The sequence below is a fragment of the Diadema antillarum genome, unplaced genomic scaffold (genome assembly GCF_040938485.1).
Source record: "Diadema antillarum isolate AM-2024a unplaced genomic scaffold, OU_Dant_1.0 scf00000158, whole genome shotgun sequence".
In the NCBI taxonomy this organism is placed as follows: domain Eukaryota; kingdom Metazoa; phylum Echinodermata; class Echinoidea; order Diadematoida; family Diadematidae; genus Diadema; species Diadema antillarum.
This window is the reverse complement of record NW_027271047.1, coordinates 344,109-366,706: the sequence shown is the minus strand read 5'-3', so window position 1 is coordinate 366,706 and position 22,598 is coordinate 344,109. Positions and strand designations below refer to the sequence as shown.

At 39.9% G+C, this 22,598-nt stretch overlaps 1 protein-coding gene across 1 annotated transcript in view; it reads left to right on the top strand.

Annotated features, from left to right (window-relative positions):
- Positions 1–20,836, top strand: part of LOC139722143 (ATP-dependent RNA helicase DHX58-like) — a 29,988-nt gene extending 9,152 nt beyond the window's left edge. Inside the window, exons 6-15 of the mRNA XM_071633455.1 lie at positions 168–404; positions 773–850; positions 1,340–1,496; positions 6,069–6,167; positions 7,319–7,485; positions 13,999–14,137; positions 14,638–14,865; positions 15,799–15,966; positions 17,174–17,328; positions 18,717–20,836. Of these exons, the coding sequence (XP_071489556.1) occupies positions 168–404; positions 773–850; positions 1,340–1,496; positions 6,069–6,167; positions 7,319–7,485; positions 13,999–14,137; positions 14,638–14,865; positions 15,799–15,966; positions 17,174–17,328; positions 18,717–19,262 (1,974 nt within the window). The 3' untranslated portion in view covers positions 19,263–20,836. The remainder of the gene's footprint in view (positions 1–167; positions 405–772; positions 851–1,339; positions 1,497–6,068; positions 6,168–7,318; positions 7,486–13,998; positions 14,138–14,637; positions 14,866–15,798; positions 15,967–17,173; positions 17,329–18,716) is intronic.
- The last annotated feature ends 1,762 nt before the right edge of the window (positions 20,837–22,598 follow it).

The window sequence follows — 22,598 nt, the reverse complement described above, 5'->3', positions numbered from 1 at the left end:
AAATGTTGTTTATGTGCTCTTGCGGCTGCTACAATACTTTTTTTTCTAATAATGAATGAACTTTGACTCCTGACAAAAATTGATTGGCGCACAAGAGAGGTGCAGAAAATGAATGTTCTGTTCATGGACATTTTCCAAGAGTAAAGTCCGACACTTTCTTCTTGTAGGTCCCCCTTGTAATACAGCAGAAGGAGCGCTGCCTCAAGTATCTTCGTGGTAAGTGTAGGGTGGCCGGTGTGAGTGGGGAAGAGATTGCTGGGGCACCGCTGGACACTGTCGTTGACAGCAATGACATCATCGTGCTAACAGCACAGATCCTGGTCAACGCACTGAAGGATAGCACGTCGGGAGTTAGTCTATCTCAAATCGATCTACTTGTCTTGGACGAATGCCATCATTGTCAGGTTCGTTTTCCCTAGCTCATCTCCTACGTGACCTATAAGAAGTCTATCTTAGAAATACATGGACAAATTAACTATGGCAGCCTCGCTAGTGTTAGCATTGTTCTTCCTAATGGCCCTCGCTTCTATTTGTAAGTCATCTGTTCACATGTTTAAAAACAGAAAACAAAACCACGCCTACTTCGTCTTTAATGTGTATTTTTCGATGCTTGTCGCAGAGTTCCACTAAACAAGCCTACCGAAACAAGGTTTAACATATCACTTCTGTTCGATTGTTATGGTAGCACTTCACATAAAATGTTTACCGTTGCCCAATCAGTCAATATAAAACAATGCCCGATCATTTCTATCATTGTTTTGACATTCTGCAGAAGTCGGACCCGTACAATGTGCTCATGGCTCTATACCGTGACCTGAAACTGAATCGACCAACGGCTCAAAGACCTCAGGTCAGTTCCTGTCAAACGAGAGATAAAGACGGAAATGACGTTGAGAGTTTTCTGCATGCCATACTACCGTAGTCGAGACGGTTATTTTGACATCACAGCATCAAATCAGTTATAAAAAAACCTTGCATTTCATACAAGGTTATGATTAAAGTTACATCAATTGAAATATGACACTTAAACCTTCCGTAATTTTTATTGTCTATGGGTGATTTTGATGAGACTTTCACCAGTTTGTTTGTCTAATACAATTGTCTGCATTTTCTCGAACTACGAAGGTCTACTGTAATGCGATGGGAAATTGCACAAAAACGTCTAACGGACTTATTTCTCTTTGTGTATACTGGTACGAACTGTACGCCCTATGCCCTATTCATTTAAAAAAAAAAATTAATACAATATTCTGCGAAAAGAACATGAACCTAAGAAATAATTGAATTTAATTTAAGTGAATCTTATTCCCGACTTATGAAACATTCTTTTCGTGGTCAGATTCTAGGCCTAACAGCTTCTCCTGGTGTTGGATACGCGAAGAACCTGAAGGAAGCAGAAGAGCATATCATTAGGCTGTGTGCCAACCTGGACGCCATTATACCTCGAGAAACCAACGACGTGACTTTCGATGACCAAGATGACGGTCCAAGCCAAAGTGAGTAGGGTGCCCTCCAGAGCCCTTTACCTATACTTTGTCATTGTTGTTGTTGTTGTGTTTGAGGCGCGTCATTCACTATTGAGTATTTGCGCCTTTGTTTTTGTGTCACTTATACCATAGCCTTTTGTCAAGGACCTCTCGCTGCATGATGGCTATAACGGGCGACTAGAGCGAAGCAAGCCCAGCCGAGCGCGACAGTAGGCTGTCCTCACTTCTTTCGCCCACATTCTTTCACCAATGTATACAGTGAGAGGACCTTGGCAAAATTGCTATACCCGATACTGATCGTAGTCTGAAATACTCGATATTCGTCACCTGTAAATCACTTTCTTCTGGTCTTGTAGCATAGATTGGTAGATGCAGTAAACATGGTATAATATCAATTCATCAATATTGACCTCTAGGAATTACGATTCGACAGTCTTCGGTAACAGAATTCAGTTCAATTTCATTCGGGTTTGTCACGACATTCGTTCTCCCACCAAGAGTTGGATTCTTTTCTAAAAGTGCGTCAATATAATCTTGAACACCTTGGACATTATGTCGGATGGAATATTCGTTATGGTCAATGACGCAAAACAACGCCATTTTATGGTAAAGTTAAAGCATGTAAATACGAGAGCCAATAGGCGGTTCCTTGCCCGGCTAAATTAACGCGATGCTTGTCGTGTGAGAATATTGCAACATGAATATTTGCTTGGTGGAAATCATTTATTCCTTAGAAAGATGAACTTGAATATTATTTTCAACCGTCGTGCTGTATACGCAGAAAATAAAAAGATACAAGTAATATGTATGTATGTATGTATGGCTTTGCTTCGCGAACGAAGATTCAAGGAAGTCCACGTCTGCTGCAGGCTCGAAAGTGACTGATGAGTCCGATGCGGGACAGGCAGGCACGGTTGCAGCGGTTGCACGGGAAAATCAGTTGGTTGGTGTTGGGTGTTGGGTTTTTCCTCTGTTGTATGTTTCTATTGAGGTGGGCTCTGTCATCATCCTCAAAGGCGGCTGTTGCTCGTCGGACAGTAAGGAGCCAAGATGTGCGATCGGAGACGATAGCAGTCCACCGTCGGCGATCGATGTTGCAGGTGCTCAAGGTTCTCGTCAAGCAGTCCTTGTACCTCTTCCTGGATTCACGTCTGTCTCGGTGATCAGAAGAGAGCTCACCGTACAGCATGACCTTCGGAAGGCGATGGTCTTCCATTCTCGAGACATGGCCAGCCCAGTGCAGTTGAGTTTTCATCAGTGTGGCTTCGATGCTTGTAGTCTCTGCCAGCTCAAGAACTTTGATTTGGTGACAAAGTCACTCCAGTGGATGTTTAAGATGAAGCGGAGGCATCGCTGGTGGAAGCGCTCAAGAAGGCGTAGATGATGCCGGTAGATGGCCCATGACTCAGAGCCGTACAGGAGAGTTGGTAAGGCAACGGCTCTATACACGCTGATCTTTGTCTGTTTCTTCAGGTGGTTGTTTTTCCAGACTCTGTCGTGCAGTCTATCAAAGGCGCTGCTTGCCTTAGCAAGTCTGTTGTCTATTTCTTTGTCGACTCTTGCGTTGGATGTGATGGTGCTGCCGAGGTAAGTAAATTGATCAACTGTTTTGAGTTCTGTTTGCCCTATGGTTATGTGGGGAGATTGGTAATCCTGTGGAGGAGTCGGCTGATGAAAAACCTCGCTTTTCTTTAGCCTTACTTCAAGGCCAAATGCTTTAGCAGTAACCGCGAAGCAGGACGTTAAGCGCTGGAGAGCAGACTCTGAATGAGCAACAAGAGCGGCATCATCTGCGAAGAGTAGCCCACGGACCAGTAGCTCATGCGTCTCGGTGTGAGCTTGCAGACGTCTTAAATAGACTGCCATCTGTGCGGTACCGGATGTAAACAGCATCTTCGTTATTGAACTCTTCCATGGCTTGTTTGAGCATCATACTGAAGAAGATGGTAAACAGGGTCGGTGCAAGAACACAGCCTTGCTTTACATCGTTGTCAATTGGGAAGGGTTGGGAGAAATCACTTCTATATCTAACCCGGCCTTGCTGGTTTTCATGCAGTTGGATAATCATATTGAGGAATTTCGGGGACAACCAAGGCGCTCCAGAATTTGCCAGAGTCCTTTCCTACTCATTGTGTCAAAGGCTTTAGTTAGGTCAAAAAAGGTATTGTAAAGTCCTTTGTTTTGTTCCTTGCACTTTTCCTGGAGCTGTCTGAGGGCAAAGACCATGTCAACAGTTCCTCTGTTTACGCGAAAACCACACTTACGCGATTCTGGGAGAAGACTTTCTGCGACACTAGGCGTTAGTCTATTGAGAGGAATTCGCGCAAGGATTTCGCCCGCGATGGAAAGCAGCGTGATTCCTCTGTAGTTGGTGCACTCTGATTTCTCTCCTCTGTTTTTGTACAGGGTGATGATAATTGCATCGCGAAGATCTTGATGTAGTTGGCCTTGGTTCCAGCAAAGCGTGAAGAACTCGTAAAGCTTGGTATGTAGGGCTTTCCACCAGCCCTCCATACCTCTGGGGGGATTCCATCTACACCTGCTGCTTTGCCGATTTTCATTTGTCCGATCGATTTAAGTGTCTCCTCGAGGGTAGGGAACTCATCCAGCTCAGGTTTAAAGAGCTGTTGGGGAATCAGGAGCAGGGCAAATTCTCGTACTGTGCGGTTGGCACTGAAGAAAGACTGTAAGTGCTCTGACCATCGGGTGAGGATGGAGGTCTTGTCGTTGAGAATTTCGCCGTCTGCGCTACGAAGAGGACTTTGAAATTGGCGTGAGGGACCATGGAAAGTCTTCAGTGCCTTATAAAAACCCTTCAGGTCGCCAGTGTCGGCACAAAGTAGAGTTGTTTGGAAAGGCTTGTCCATCACTCATTCTTGATCTCTCGAAGTTTGCGCTGAAGGTGGCTGAATGCAAGACGGAAGACACTTTTTTTCACTGGCCAGGATGGATTCGTGACATGAGCCTGGTGGACAGATCGCTTCTTAACAAGTAGCTTTTTGATTTCCTGATTGCTTTCGTCAAACCAATCCTTGTTCTTCCAGGAGGAGAGTCCCAGTACCTCTTTATAGGATTGTTGTATGGCTGATTTCATCCTAGCCCAAAAGACTTTAACAGGAGAAATGTCCTTGAAGTAGATCTTATCTTCAAGTCTTGTTTGGAGATTCGTCTGAAAATTACATCTCACTTCAGCTGACAGCAGGTAACCAACATTGAATTTCTTCTGATGAGCCCCTCTGTATTTCAGCTTAGGCTTGAAATGAAGGTTTAACTTGCAGCGAACAAGCCGATGGTCAGTGTGGCATTCAGCACTGGGCATAACTCTGGTGTGATGCACGTCACGTTGTAGTCCAATAGATGCCATTGTTTGGACCGGGGTGAATCCAGGTAGTCTTTAGAATGTCCCTCTGATGGAAAAGGGTGTTTGTGATGACTAGTTGTTGTTCTGTGCAGAACTCCAGCAGGAGGCGTCCGTTGTCATACCACTTTCCGATGCCATGTTTACCAAGAATTCCTGACAAGGTTTCCGAGTCCTTCCCGACGCGGGCGTTGAAGTCACCAAGGATGATAAACTTGTTGTCTTCCCAAACTTGTTGGGAGAAGATGCGCAGATCAGTGTAGAACTTATCCTTTTCGGCTGGTTCCGCCTGAAGGGTTGGGGCATATACACTGAACAGAGTGATATATTGACCGTTGCGAAGGGAGAGACACATGGACATAATCCGGTCAGAGTGGCCTGTTGGAAGGTTTTCGAGCCTGGAGGCGATGGAATTCTTGACCATAAACCAACTCGATAGACGTTCATATCGAGGCTTGCCAGACCAGTAGAGTGTGTAGCCCGCGCCATGTTCTTTGAGATTACCTTCATCTGCAAGACGGACTTCGCTGAGAGCAGCTATGTCTATGTCGAGTCTGGAGAGCTCACGAGCGATGAGGGTGGACCGCCATTAAGGTCTGTGGCCGTCCGTGTCCAGCATTGTTCTGACGTTTCAACATGCTAACTTGAGTTTGTGTACACCTTTTAAAGGAGGTGTGACCCTTTTCATCTGTTTTGTTCGACCGCTTGGAAGATGCCCGTTGGCCGCGGGAAGCCAACTAGGACGAGTAGTATTACATCAAGCCAATGACACCCGTTCGAAATAAACGATAGACTGACCAAAATAGTTTATTTATTGATGTAGACATCATAAACTGTCAAATCAAGTGTCTATTTTCTGCCTCTCTCCTTTCTCTTCACGTTAAGCTAGACATGTGTGTGGTCAGAGCAGAAAAAGAAAAATAATAGCTGCTTGGACTTACAGTGAAACAAGCCTAGCAAACAAACAATACCTGTATAGAACAAAAAGTAACAAAATCGACGCATCTCAGTCTGAATGACTAGTCATTATAGTAACTTTAAGGTTCGTGCACCCTGTCTGAAACTACATAACTTTCATACCATGCGTACAATTTCCTTTGCGTCTTTGGTTTTTTTCGCATGTTTGAAATCTGCTGGTCAAATTCTATCCTAGCATGTATCAGCGATCCTACATTAATGAGAATGACGCGAATTGGTTCTTTTATTATATCTATCTATAACAGTTCAGAGGATAGTTCCAGGACGCTCCGGCAGAGATCCTTTCTTCAGGAAAATATCTGGCATCATGGCTGACATCGAGGAGAGGATTGCTGAATCGAGAGGTGAGCTTTGATGTACAGGGGACTGGGCAGCCGTTATAATGTCCTCGGGACTGATAGTTCGTTGATATCGGAATCCCCTAATATCCGACACAAATAAAGTGTATGAAGATTTCTGATAATTTTGGACCCTAATTTCTACTTCGTTGTAGCCAAAATTTTGTTATAATTGTATTCGTTATAACGGGAGTTCATTTTGTCACATACTAGTCTTGTGCAAACCATTTTTTTTTTTCGACACAGGGCTTATATTGACTACAGTACATGTATATGTATCGTGAAACAGGATAGGTATCCGTATCGCAACAATAGTATAATGAGAATAACTGTTAAAGTGATGCCATCCTTGTGGTTATCGTAACGAGAGTTGTAATCATTCATCATTCTTGTTTTATAGGGAAGCATATCACATAGTAATGATAAAGGAGGCTGTGATACGGGAACAATTTTACCTATTTGTCGAGAATATCTACGGCAAAGTCTGTGATATTATTCACTTAATCTATCTCCGTCGTAAAATGAAATGAAATAAAATGAAAGACACTCTCACTAGCAGGAATCATTGTGGTGCAAAGCTAAATGCCAGAAACTTCAAATGAATATTTCCAGTGGTAAACAGTAGGCCTATGTAATTTCGTACACTTAACCGGACGGCCCTCGTCGCACAAAATATACTTGAATGTAGCAGTAATATAATAGGGAGCTTTAGATTTTAGTCGCGCGGACGTTCAGAGGGAAAAAAACATGTTCTGAGCGTGCGCAGAAGCACGTGCCAAGTAGATCTATTTTTAGCTTGCGTCGCGTGAGTTTTTCACTACGCGTACTGGCCTATTTTTACGTCCGCACAGTTTGCAAAGTAGAGAACTACTTCATGCACCGATCATATGGGGGCGCGATTTTCATTTTTATACGTTGCGTCCACGGTTGCGTCCCAGCGTAATCTAAAGCTATTTTTCAACACGACGTAGGGGAGAGGAGAACGTCCAGCGCGCTTCGTCGTCTCAAACGTCCGCGCGTCAAAGTCTAAAGCTCCCTATTAGGATCAAAGTGATTTTCCCCAGTGGTGGGGAGGAGAAAATCTCTTTGATTAGGATTCATCGACGCCACTTGACTGATTCTTTGCAATGTGCACGATTTGTATTACCTTACCGTAGAGGGCTCGCGACTACTGTCTGCTGACAGCACCTCGACAACGGCACGCTCAAAGCGAGGTCAGCAACACTACGAGAACTGGGTGGTCGATTTCACCAAGCAAATCAGACTTCGAGTGAACGATGGCGAAGAGCATCAGAAACTTCTCACCTACGTTGAGTTCCTTAGGGTGAGGGAATTTTGTCAGACTTTTAAAGCAATGATGTTTCTTGAAAAAAAAAAACCAATGAGAGAAAGAATTACATGTATTGTATACTGGTTTTGTAGGTGATGTTTAATCAAGTACATACATTTGTATATCTCTGCTTTTAGTACGCGATCACAACATAAAGGAAATAGCTATTGCTTTCGACAAAAATACTGGAAACTTTCAATCAATCCTATTGTTTAGTATAATAAAACAAACAAAACAAATCAAGAAAGATCCCACAAACCCTGGATCAATATAAAGAGGAAATCTCTTCCTCACATTGATGTCCAATATACTAATACATACCAAAACACCAATATACCAATATTCCAACATACCAACATTGTTGTTTGTTTGTTTTTATTTCCGAAACAATAAAATCATATACAAGATAAACAGTGTTGAACATGACATAACTGAAACATGAATCAAGATTGAAGTATCAAAATACAATGAAAACAAGTTGACATGTGATAATGATGATAACATGTAACGGTGGATAGCCCATTTCAGATCTGTCAACATGATTATAGATCTGTTCTTCCATGGGGTCCAAGATTTATAAACATATAATAACTAACATGTCTTTCATTCATACCAAACATAATATCTAAAATCATATCACAAAACAATCCCTCAAACACCCCCTCCCCCCCCCCCCCCCGAATCATCTTAGATCTCTGGTAACATAGGGTAATATACATGTAAATACATACAACATATATTCATCAATTCATTTTCAATAATTGTACTATTTTACGGTTCAAAATCTACACATACGATTTTTGATTTCTCTGTGGAAATCAGTAAGGCTGCTCGACTGTCTAATAGACAAAGGTAGATCATTGTACAATGTACTACCACGATATAAAAATGTACGTTTGCAATTCTGAGAATTAGGTTTCGGTAAAATCAGTTTCTCACATTGTCTTAAAGAGTAACCGGTTTCTTTGTAAATAAATTTATCACGTAAATAGGTAGGTGCCATTTCATGAAGAATTTTGTACATCATCAAATAAACATGCCTTGTGCTGCGACTTTGTAAAGTTTCCCACTTCAGATTATCATGAATTTCACTTATTGATTTATGTTCAGACGACTTTACTTTGAGTATTATCCTGCCTGCTCTGTTTTGTAGTTTCTGTAACGTTTCTACATGGGATTTGGCTGCTGAGTGCCAGATCATATCACCATAATCAAAATGAGGTAAAATTACTGAATTATACAGCAATTTCATAGTTGATTCGTTGACGAATCCTCTCACCCTGGCCAAAAAACTTATCATCTTACTAATCTTTTTACACAATTGCCCAATATGTAAGTCCCATTTTAACTGCGAATCAATGATAATACCTAGATACTTAAAACTTTCAACTTGAGATATAAATTTGTTCTTTATTCTTAAGTTGAGTGTACTATGTTTATGAAGCATATGTTTTGTGCCGATTAACATAGAAACAGTTTTTGAACAGTTTACTTTCAACTTATTATGATTCATCCACACGCTTAATTTCTGTAATTCTTCATTAAGTACATGTTCTATTATTTTCGGATCTCTATTTGAATAGTAGATGACAGTGTCGTCTGCATAAAAATGTTCCGAACATTTCTCGAAGCAGTTTGGCAAATCGTTTATGAATAACAAAAACAATATCGGACCAAGTATAGATCCTTGTGGTACCCCATGAGTCATCGGTAATTCTGATGATAACGTACCATTAACAGCAGTTCTTATATGTCTGCCTTTTAGATAGCTATGAAACCAGTCTGAGGATTTACCCGTAAGTCCTAAGGTAGAAGCAAGCTTCTTCAGTAGAATGTCAGTGTCAACCAGATCAAAAGCCTTTTGGAGGTCAACAAAAACAGCTCCAGTGTACATGCCATGGTCAAGTGACATAAGCCAATCATCTGTTACCTTAATTACAGCAGTGCTTGTCGAGTGCAATTTTCGAAATCCAGACTGATGGTGCGCGATAATGTCATTGTCTAACACAAATCGGATCAGTTGACGTTGGACGATTTTTTCTAAGAGTTTCGAGACGCATGGTAAGAGAGAAATAGGTCTGTAATTATCGGGATCGGATTTATCTCCCTTTTTAAACAATGGTGTGATCTTTGCTATTTTCCATCGCTTCGGAACTCGTCCCTCACGAATCGATCTATTGATAATGTGCGTTATACTTTTAACAAGCTCCAAGCCACATGACTTCAAAACATAAGAAGTTATACCATCAATGCCTGCCGACTTTTTGTTTGCAAGAGCAGAAATTTCTTTAAATACATCTATTTCCCTCACTGGACTTAATACAAATGAGTTTCCATTTCTATTCATACAATTTAGTAAGATATCTTGCGATTCATTTTCCTCGAAAAGAATAGAGTTGGCAACATTTGAGAAGTGACTGTTAAATTCCTCAGCTATATTTTTTCCGTCTCCAGCAATATGAACCATTTCTGAAGACTTAGTAGGCATGAATAATTTGAGGATGTTCCAAGATTGCTCACGACCTTGACTGTCACATATTTTTTCAACGTAATATTTCTTTTTTGCTTTTTTTATTTCCAACGTAACTTTATTTCGTATTTTCTTATATTCTCTCCAGTCTTCGACCTTGTTGTGCAATTTCGCATTCTTTTTCGATTTATCCCGTTTCTTCATCAGTTCAAAAATAAACTCATTAATCCATGGAGAGTGTTTCTTCTTTACTCTCTTGACTCTGACTGGCATATGCTTATCTACAACTTCCATTACCAATTTCTCCCATTGAGACACTGCATCATCTAAACAACCACATTCTTCTACTTCAGACCAATTTTGTGACCGCATTTCATCTTTAACTGCATCTATGTCAACACCAGAAGTTTTTCTAAACATAATCACATTTGCATAATTGTTTGTATTGTTCATCTGCTTTACTTTCCATGAGAGATAGCTCAGAGAATGATCACTGAATCCCATGTCATGTATACCCCAACATATTACCTTATCAGGTTGACTACACAACATATGATCTATGAGAGACCGTGAATCAGGAGATATACGCGTATATTCACATGTATTAATTTGATGAAGATCATGAATTTCATTTATCTCACAATACCTTCGGCAATCAGTACTTAATGAATGTTGCATAATATTTAGATTGATGTCTCCCATCAAAATCGCAGGTGTTCCGAACCCTTCAATAAAAACCAACATATCTTCGTACGCAGAGAGAATATTGCATTTTGAATTAGGAGGTCTGTACCAGTTCGCAAAAAGTAGGGGTGTACATTTTGTAACATCAATCAATAACAGTATCGCCTCCAACTCATTAATGGAGGGATCTGATACTTCTTTGTAATTCAAGCTTTCATGAATGTATACAGCAACACCACCGCCTTGCCTATTACGATCTTTTCGAATCAATCTATAATGGTCAACTTTAATTTCCGAAGAATGAATACTTTCATCAAGCCGACTTTCATTTATAGCAAATATATGAATATCATTACTGCAGAGTATAGCTTTGATCTCATCAAAATTCTTCATTAAACTCACAACATTTAAATGTGCACAATTTAGTCCATTCGGACTCATATGCGAAATTTCTAAACTTTCATTCTTTACACTTTCTAAATTATGACTTTTCTGATTACATGCACTTGCAGTTTTCTTTTCATATTCATATTGTTCACCGTAAAACGGCATACGCCTCATAGTACATTTACGACATTCCCAGCCTACAAACTGCTCTGTTACATCATTGTACAGCTTCTCTGCGATACCATTACATGAGATATGAACCCATTTCTTACACTGAGTACATTTCAAACCTTTTTGATTTACCCTTACTGACTTATTACATAAACCACATAAAAAATCTTTACCCATAAATTCAACTGAATTACAAGACATCTAAATTATGACTTCAAAAAAAAAAAATCAATCAATTTAAAAGTTAAAACAACAGAAAAGTGCCGCCAGTGGGAATAATTATAATGACAACAAGCACCCTCATTGTTCATCGTGTCTGACGTGATTTTTTTTTAACATGTTTTACAACTTTTGCGCGTCCTGGAGAGAGGTCACGTGCTTCCTTTCACTTTTCCCAACAATGGTAACATAGACTCTGCCATCTTGAGACCACGCAGCAGAGACGTTTTTGGATTGTCTGGCTGTTTTGAGAATTCTGTAGTTTGATGCCGTGAGATCCTCTGCAATAGAGATTCCCGATTGTTTGAGTTTGCGCCTAGCTTTCATGACGACTTGCCGTGCACGGTATGTTGCGAATTTGACAATGATGGGCCGATGATACAGCTTGCTGTTCGCCTTGGAAGAAGACGAGGCTTCACTCACGCGCGATGACGATGACGATGATGACGTCGATGTCGCTGTATCTTGCGAGTGCGCTTGTTGACGCTCTGCTTTTTTGTGGGCATACGATCGCTCTGAGGTTCGATGGGGTCCTGTTCTATGACTCCTGTCGAGGTCATTGATGTCGATTTCGATACCGAGCTTTTCTTTGGCGAGCTTGAGGACAATATCGTCAGTATTCTCACCCCTGACTTCCGGGATTCCAAATACCCTCAAACAGTTTCTTCTCGAATATTGCTCCGATTCTTTCGCTTTGTTTTCCAGTGATTGTATTTGCTCTCTTTGTTCAAGTAGTTTTCTCTCCAATTCATCTATTTTCTTTGTCTTTTGGTCATCGCAAACTTCTAGAGAAAGTATTCTGGATTCGTTGAGTTCAATCTGCGTCGTCATCATTGAAAGTTCCTGTCTGATTTCCTTCATTTCTTCGCGCACTGCTTGTTTGACTGCGTCTTTTACGGCAGTGAGAAATTCATCATTTTGAGAGAAATCTGTCGTGGCGGCATTCATCGGCTTGTCGTTTGACACTTGGTTTTGACTTTGCGACTGCCTTGTCTGTCTGGTGGACATTTGAACAGATTTCGACATTTTGATTCCTATGCAGATATACGTAAGGCGCTAGATTCTTGTGAATAGCAAGTTTCGAGACGAGCCTTTGTACAAGATAATAGGCGTGTCTTCATCAGCCCGAAGTTTCAAAATAGCGCGTTATCTTGCGGTTACCAAACTAGTCCGATGTCAAAATAGCGCGCTATCTGTGTAGTGAAGACGCAGATAGCGCGCTATTTGATCGGGAAAATTTCCCCCAAAATCTTGGTCTAGTTCGTCAACTAGAGCGCTAATTCGTGAAATAGCGCGCTATCTTGGGTGCGTCTCCATCAGCCCGAAATTTTCTCGATCCCTCCACGCTTCTGGTTAGCCAGCTGGCAATGGAAAGCGCATGTACAAGCAGCTAGTGATTGTGTATAGTACATTACACGCACGGTGTATTCAAGGATCACAATGTGTGTACTATAGGCCTACTGTTGTTGTCATCTTTAAAACCAGGGAGGTTATTTCTGTCACCTCCCTATTAAAACTCAGTGCCGTGCATGCCAGCTGTTTTTTTTTTTAACTTCTTCTTCTGGTCCACTCTACCTTAGCTGAAGATTCTTGCAGATTGTGTGCATTTTGGATTTGTTTAAACATTGTAATTCGTTAATTTCATATAAGATGCCTCACTGGACAGAAGAAAGAGTAGCGTTATTAATATCCCTTTGGAGAGAATTTGCTGTACTGCTCACCTCCCTTGTTGTAGAATCGTACATACGGTGATATAGGAGATTTTGAGCGGGGAAATCCACTTTCGAACCGCGAGCCAGGCAGAGTAATATTGCAAAGTGCGCATGCGTCAATTTTCGGACTTATTTCCCGAAGCAGGCTGTTCGAGCTGATGAAGACGCACATTCGCTGTATCGGGCTATTTTCTAAGACCGCAAAATGTCCCGCTAGTTTGAACTTCGGGCTGATGAAGACACGCCTAATGAGTCTTGAGGAGCGTAGCGGAGGCACAATGTGGTATATTGTCATGTAAAGTAGTTCAAGACCAGTAATCCGCTTACCCTTGGGTATCCGTGCAGTAGCACAGGCTGTTCTCATGTCCATACATAACAACATATACCGACATACCAACATACCAACGTACCAATATACTAATGTAGGGCCTACCAACATACCAATATACCACCATCATACCAACATACAAATATACCAATGTACCAATATACCAATATATCTCAACATAGGTTACGTATTGATACCTGTGCTATCACATGTATTTCAACTTCGTCACCTGCAGATAACCTCTGTATATTTCACCGTCAATGACCGTGGGCACATTACAAATGCGTGATAATCATGTTTCGTTTAATTACATGAAAGGTGACAAAATTGCGTGCTTCAATCCATTGATATTGTTTTATGGGGGCAGAATTTCTGCATTTCCATCAAGATTTGTATAATTCACTCACGTTTATGTCGGGAAAAGCTCCTTATACTGACAAAACTAATGAAATGAGAAAGACTGTAAATATATTATTGGTTTCACTCTGCGATGGTGATTATTAAAGGTTTGTAATTTGTGCACGTGGTATATACAGAAATACAACAACTGCCTGTTCATCAACCGTGATGTCCGTACCACTGACGCCATCGACTACATGGAGGAGTTCCTAGCCACTTCAGAACGAGAGATAGCTTCGGGCCTGACTGATGTGATTCTAGCCAAGCAGTTTAGAGGTAGGACCCACATCATTTTGAAGTTTTCATCGTGTTGTAGAGTCACAATGTATAGTACTGTACAGATAATTAAGACAATAAAGATAATTACGAAGATAACAAGAACAAAAGACCAACTAAGATTTAAGGATTACTACTAGTACTCTGTTTTGCTCTTTTTTGTATACTGCAATAATTGCCACAAAGAAGCCATAGAGGTTGGCATTTTCTACAGCCAGAATGTTATGTGATATCATATTCGATAGAATTGTGATACACTTGGAATGGTCGGGGAGTTCGGTGTGGAAAGACAGTTCACTATCAATATTTTTCTAAGGTGATATGACAACAATGGATTCTTGAATGTGTGTGAGTTTGTGCGTGTGTGTGCGTGTGTTCCTCATGTCTGTGTGTCGGTGTGTCTGTGTTTTGCCTGTTTATGTATAATTTGGTGTTATCCCTCAGCCCTTTTTTTTTTCAGCAAAGTAAATGAGGTTTCACAGAGTTATGATTTTTCACAGACGCTCTCCCCGAACTGCGGCAGTCCTCCGAGCTGCATCTGAGCAGCAACCCCGTGCTGGCCGAGCTGGGGAGAAGGCTAAAGCACGAATACCGCCTTGAGCCGGAATCTCTGACCATCATCTTCACCAAGACTCGCCAGTCGGCTATCGCTCTGGTCAAATGGCTGAATGAGGAACCGTTCCTGAAGAAGTTTAAGGCTGGTTTCCTTATCGGAAGTGGTGATCAAGGTACACAATCATGTTCTCTTTAAAGCACATCGGATTCATTGTCGTTAACCGCACACATGGACAAAACAAAAGTGGTCATTATTTCATGATACCATGCCCTTAGTACTTTCGCATGTTAGTAATCCTTGGCCAAAAACACGCAGGCTAGTCCCATTTAACAGCACGGCAGACAACTCGGAGAAATATATACACTACATATTGAAAATCTCATGAATGAGGCAAAATATTAAAGGGGATCTCCAGATGATTTTCAGACTTTTACATTTGAGCATCTATAATTAGTTAAACTGACTATGGAGTTTCAGAATTTATAGTGATTGGGACGAGGAATGAGAATGTTTTCAAAATTTATAACAAATTGCAATGAACGAGGATGATGGCAGCCTCGCCACAAGAATGCATGAGTCGGGGTCAAGGAAGCAGAACAAAAGAATAAGGCATGCATAGATATTCTTCACAGGTGAATTTGTCAGGTATTGCAATGAAATTACTCTGCTACATTTCTGAAATAATATGTGAGGCTGTGATGTCATCAACACTGTTCAGTGTAATTTGTTCAAGATTTTCAGTTTATTGGTTTCTCTGCTCTAGGACAACAATAAATTCCACGAATCTAGACATGGAGCTGTCGATTTTTTTAGTAGGGTCTACATGTGAAATATTATGAAAATCGTGTGGAATGCCTAAAAGGTTAATGTATACATTATTTCTGTTATGTTCTCCTTATGTCAATCCTCAATTAATGTGCTAAAGCATACAATACACGCTGGACTGATATTCTCCGAAGACTATTTTTTTTCCTTCTCAGCTTTCTTATCTTTCTAAAAATAGATTTAAAAAAATGTATTCATTTTATATCATACTTTCTTGCTGTCATCACAGCTCTAGGCTTCCGATTGACCACGTTGTGTTGTCTGCTTGTCTTTCCAACAGGAATGACTTCTAACGCACAGGCTGAATTGCTCAAGATGTTCAGAGAAGGAGAAAAGAAAATCGTCGTTTCTACGTCAGTAGCAGAAGAAGGACTCGATATCCAGAAGTGCAACGTTGTAGTCAGATACAACTACGTGACAAGTGACGTAGGACACGTGCAGACAAAAGGTAATTGGACGACTCGGGATACGATCGTAAACAAAATTGTGATTGAATGCGTTTCAGAATCGAAACTGAAATGGCTTCTTCGATTTTTTTTCTTTCGTGATGTGATTGTAATTGCATGGTATCAATATACTATTATCATAATCCATTCATAAGCAGTTTTGTTCAGCGATCGTGGCTGCATGGCAAGTAATTTTGTTCTATACTGTTGTTGTTGTTGTTTTTTTTTTACTAAGCTTCAACACTAGGGAAGTCATTTTTTTTTTGCCCCTCCCCCACCCCATTCTGCTGCCCCTGAACCATTGAATGCTTCTATAACCCATCAGTGCCAATTCGACGGACATGCCTCTAAAATATGTTGCCACGTTTGTTTGTTTATTTGTTTGCTTGTTTTTTCGTTGTTGAAATTACAATTGAAAGTCAATATTGAAAGCTGAGAATCTATCCTAAGACGAATTTGCTTCGAATCATTTCAAAACTGTTAGAGGACAAATTCTGGACCTGAAATAAATCTAAAAGATGCAAACAATCTATATGGAAAAGCCTGAAAAAAATTACCGTAATCAGATTAAAAATAAGTTATGATATATTCTAAAGATTTTAATATCTATGTCAAAAAGTTTTCGAGCAGTAGATATAATGTGCAAATTAGTGCATGAGCTGATCACCTCACAATTTTCCATTGAAACAAGAGACCCGGGGTCTTGCGCTCACCCGAATATCGCAAGTTAACCTTCCACGCATTTCTTGCAGACGATGACCCATGGGTGAAGAAGAAGAGCATACATAGTAAATTGGGGAGGGGGCGTGGTCAAGGGGGTGAATCGTATCTATTTGTATATCCTATCACAATGGCGGTCATTATACCTGCTATACAGTTTGTAGAAAATTTTGACATGCACTTTAAAAAATAAAATAAAAACGTGAAATCATCGTAAACTTCACCGAAATCACTCATGCTCCCACCATAATCCACAGGCTTATCACTAGATAAGTGTATATACAGTGTACACATGTATCAAAGTGACTGAATATACACGTAGGTCTACTTCAATACACAATTAAATGTAAAACAATCCACACAATCTACATAATTGATGTCGATAACAGATATTATCCCTTGAAGTCAGTTTTGTGTGTGTGTATGTGTGTGTGTTTTTGTGTGTGATACGTATATATTTTTTCCGAATTCTTAATGTGTGATCCACAGGTCGAAGTCGAGCGTTCAACGGCAAGTCGTACCTGGTAGTCAATGCTGATCTCCAGCTCGAGTATCGGGAACTACAAAACATCATGCGGGTCGCCATGATGAAAGATTCGGTTCAGAACCTGGCCAAAATGGATCGAAAAGCCTTAGCCAGGCGGGTAAGTTCTCTCTTTATCTCACTCACTTACTCTGTTTGTTTTCACCTCCACTCCTGTGTCATACTTCCCGTCTGAATGCTCCTCTCAAATTTAAGACTTAGCTTTTTGTGTATGTTGTAGATAACTCAAAATCTCTATCGGTTGCGTTCTCGTATGGGTCATGTTAAAAACAAAATTTACATGAGAGCGGATGAATTACAAAATGATACTCTGTATAAAAATAAGTATGTTAAGACAAACGAAAATGGTATGAAATCGGCAGCTACACTGTATTTTGATAAAAGTGGCCAATAAGATCATTGGATGCAATCGGGCGCAACAAGATTTGACCTTAGGATTCCTTTTGTTTTTTTTTCAAAAGTTACTAACCTGCTACATGAAAGGAAATCGAGAGTTTCGAATTTCAAAATTTCTGACTTTGAAATTCAGACAAAGGGTAGTGAAAGTGTTAAACTATCGATGTATGAACAAAGTTCATATTCGACGAAAGTCAGATAGATAACATTCATGGTATGGTAGGGACATAATAATACAGAATGATTCATCCGAATGATAAGAATAATTATGAACAGTTGTCGGAGGTTAAAGTATCATGTAGCCGAACCGATTAAAGGTACCAAAGCGTCTTTTGTTAGACCAACTTCTTTCTTAGCACACTCTCTGTTGATAATAAAAAACAATGGAAATCCTGTAAAAATGATGCAGGGCAGCGTATTTGTGGGTCGATAGAAGTTATTTCGGAAACTGGCGTCGTTTTGTTTCCAGTAATGAAGGAATAGACAGTACATTTCCATCAATGTACATATTAAAAGTCTCTATAATATTCTACGCAATACAACTACAACACGCTTTTCCTCATCTTATATAACTCTCTCTATCCCTTCCCCCATTGTAGCTTTTAAACACATACGCAAGCACACGATCACATACACACACACACACACACACACACACACACGCACACACACACACACCATAACTATACATGTATAGGCCCTTAGCAAAAATGACAGCACATGTTATACTACGTGCACGATTTAACCCCAGTGTCGATTGGTGTTCCTTTCAGCTCAGTCGATGGACATTCGCCCGCAAACATTCATGGGAACGATAAATAATGAGAACTTTTTGCAGAGCTATGGCAATAACCTCGAAATAATGATGCCATGATATGACCACTGTCATTATAGGGTAACTTGTCCTGTCTTCACGGTAAAACCCTATAAAAAATGAAATAAACGAATTACGCCTTCATAAAACTATACCAAACTAAAATTGCATACATACTTCCAAAGCTCTCGGATTGTGCGAGCAAATTAACTTAAATGTCCTCGAAAGTTTGTAGTCTGATGCTATTTTTAACCGTTATTGTGTCTTGTCTCTCTAAGATACAAGAGGAGCAGAGGGAAGACCAGAAAGAACGCCTGATGAAAAAGCGGAGTCTGGAAGCCAAGACTGCTAGGCGAGTCGATATGTCCATAAAGTTCAAATGCATCAAGTGTTTGACCGTGCCTTGCACTTCGGATGACATTAGATCATTCAGAAATACCCATCACGTGGTCTGCAACGATCAATTCCTTCAGTACATCCAGCTGAAGGATTTTGAGAAGGTGAAGGTTTTCGACGAAATAGAGCACCGTCAAGAGATCTTCTGCGGCAAGTGCCAAAAGAAATGGGGGACCATGGTGGTCTACAGAGGACACGAGCTGCCCCTCATTGCTGTGAAGAATTTCACGTTAATAAACCAACAGGGATACAAGATGCTCTTCAAGAAATGGAAAGAGGTGCCATTCACGATCCGAGAGCTTGACCTGAGTGACCTGGAGGAACAGGTCAACAACCTCTCAGCGCCAAACGACGACGATGCCGGCAATCAGAGCGATGACGACAATCAGCTGACATATTTCAACATCAGGGAAGACGAAGATGACTAGGCATCATGGTCTTCGAAGATAGGTGTATAGGAACGGTATCTGATACCCTTATCATAATTCATGCAGCCAATATCGAATTACTTTCAAGCACATTCACAACAAGATCTGACGAAAGACCAACTCCGTTATAAAGACATGACGTGAATGATATTGAAGTGTGAATTTCTTCAATTCGTTTCCCTACTGGTCTATAATCTAACAATCATACCGGAAAGAAGGAATCAAGAGATTAAACCTGTCATCTATACTGCTATATAGATCAGCAGTTGCGATCTTACAAATTTCTTCTTTTTTTTCATTTGTAGAGGGAAATAAACAGAAGAAAATTCACACCTTTACCCCTCTGATTGATATTACCTTGCTTTCGTGAATATCTCATTGACAATTAGTCATGCTGCAGCAAAAGTGTGCACACATTGTCCTAAGATAATGCTCTATATGTGCAACATATGACATCAGTATCCGACCTGAACACGTATTTACAAAACAATAGGATAAGTAATAGCTAAAAAAGATCTACAATGTACTTCCACCTCTAATTCAACAAGAAACACGAGGTTTTGACACAATGCTGTATACGTAAAATCTACGTAAAAATTGAGACTTAGTAGTACAGCCTTTCGGTGGCAGTAAAGAAAGATGATACAATCACATTTTTCTCCCTCCTGAACGGGGGAGGTCCTCTCCAAATGATGCAGTAAACGCGTTTCTTCATGTGAAATAATCAACGGAGACACTTAATGTCTTGTATAGGCCTACAGAAAAAAAAGTCTGCTGTCAATGTGAATTTTGCCACTTTCTGTAGGACCTCCTTGGTTGAGCTATATGTTTCACCTCGGCAGCAATGACGTATAGGTCTCATGGCATCGCTAATAGAACAAAGGAGAAACTAAGCAAGTCCACATAGCTTATGAGATATATCAAAAATAGAACTCAGATTTTGTCATTATACTTCCTGCTCTCGGGCCCTTTTCTTTCAACTTCCAGCCCTTCAATTATGGAATGTTCTATACCTCCAGATGTGAAGGAAACAACCGTTCTCATGTCTATAATGGCTTCTTGTTTGATATTCCCATCTCAAACAGTCCCTTCACAACACTGAGTTATAAGTTTACTTGCGCCACACACTTTGGTAAATCGCTTTGTTTTAGCAAAGACCATTCCATTCTTATATCTGTACATGAGCTGTTCTACTGAATGGAATAGAGTTTACCCTGCACTTTTTTTTTTTAAACAGGCACACATTTCTTTCATACTATCAATTATTACAAGCCTACGACACTGTGTTGGTATCTCAATAAAGCATAATTATGTTATAATGCAAACTATATCGTGTGGTATAATGTGCCCAAGATTTTATTCATCATTGATAACACTTCTGATTATCTTGCAGTATTGTCACAGATGAAAAGAAATGACGCACAATTTTGATAATGTGAATGCGGTAAAAATTCAGCGTAACAGGGATAACCTAATTATCATTAACAAGGATTTACAGGGAAACATGGCTGGTTTATACGTTGTGGTATATGGCAAAATATAAACGAAGTGTTGTTTGCATATTAATTATTTGAATGTAGGCATCACTAATGTTATCTAGTTTTGTATTGTATTTTGCAATCTTGTATACGTTTTCGTCTGTATATTAGTCATAATAAGAATAATCATAATAATACTCATAACTAATTATAATGAAAACAGAGTTCAGGTCTATAATTATGTGCATCGCTGTTTTATCATTTTTGAAAATCAGAATCGGACCTTTCTCACACAAAGTGCCTCACATTTATATACAGTACTTCGAAAAACATGAATAAATCTGCATAACTTTTTGTCTACTTCGTTCATAGTAAATATGCATCTATATTTTCGCTCTTAGCTTGTTACTGCCTTGTCATGAAAACAAACAATATAGGGATTTGTTTCAAACTGCGGAAAGGCTTATACCTAACAGCCTAAGAGCAAGGATTCTTTAAAACAATTAAGAGATCTACTCCAACTTCAAATGCTGATCTTAATCACTATTACTTGCTGATACTTGCTACTCACTTGCAGCCTTCACTTAAATCATGAGTCTAAGCCTTCTTTCATCATTTTCTAAGATTTCATTTCGTGCAGGATCAGCTTCAAACGTTTAGTTAAGCATACGAGCAAATTGTGTCACAAAATTTGTATTGAAGTATAAATAATTTTATGTTAGCATGATTTTCTTGTCATTTGTCTCATAGTGTAATGTAACAGCAATACTGCATAACGGATATATGGTAACACAATTTCAGACCAAGAATTTCCAGCTATAGACACGTTGGAGAGACACTTCACCACACAGCGAGATGGGACCTTAATATCGTGTAGGAAAAGACCTGATATTTCCAGCTATATCAATGAGGCTCTTGTATTAGTTTTACATAATTCTTGTGTTGCTATTTCAATTTCTTTTGCAACGCCTTTGCGACCTGACACGATCTAATTTGTAGTCCTCATCAATGAGCTCTCTCTTCTTCTACAAGTGGGAAGTAGGCCTATGTCTTCAAATTTCCCATGTTGTTCTCGAGTATATAGCCTGATAGGTCTTTTGAGAAACCACTCCATGTCTTGACTGAATTCCGCTGTATGATGATAATATCAGTCTAGCAGGGATTGCATTGACACAAAATCAGTGGAGGGTCCAGAGGGGGCGCAAAAGGCGCTCGCCCCCTTTATTTATCGTTAAAGACAAAAGAAATGCAGAGATTAGTTGATCCTTCTAGCTCTTAACCCTAACTTACCTGGGCTATTTAGCAAGCTTGAATTCGGGGGGGGGGGGGGGCATTATTCACGAAGTACACATTCATGAATACGAATCGGTACGCAAACTTCAGGAAAACATGATGCATGTATAGAGTGCACAGTTAGAAATGCAAGATTTTTTTTTTCTATCACTCATTGATGGAAGAGTTTCGCCATTTTGTCCAGTTTTTGCAGCTATCACGATGGTCGTAGCTTGTATCTCGCAGAGGGATAATGTAAATGTTCCTATCTACATTTTTTAGTACATTCTCAGTTTGTTACAAGCTAGTAAGTGCTGGACTAAATCGTTGGTTATGTATTGATTTACATTGTGAGGTATGCATGTTACCAATTATTGTATATCAAAGCTATTCTTGCCACATTTAGACGGATTTTATCCTCATGTATAATTGCATAACCCAATCATAGTATGTAATACAATCATTTGTTGTGGGAATCGAGATAAGTAATTTGTCCATGAATATACAAGTGTACTGTTAATGTATGATCTGTCGTCATTGTGATCTATCAAATAAATGGAGCATGTTTTCATCAGTTGAAGTGTTC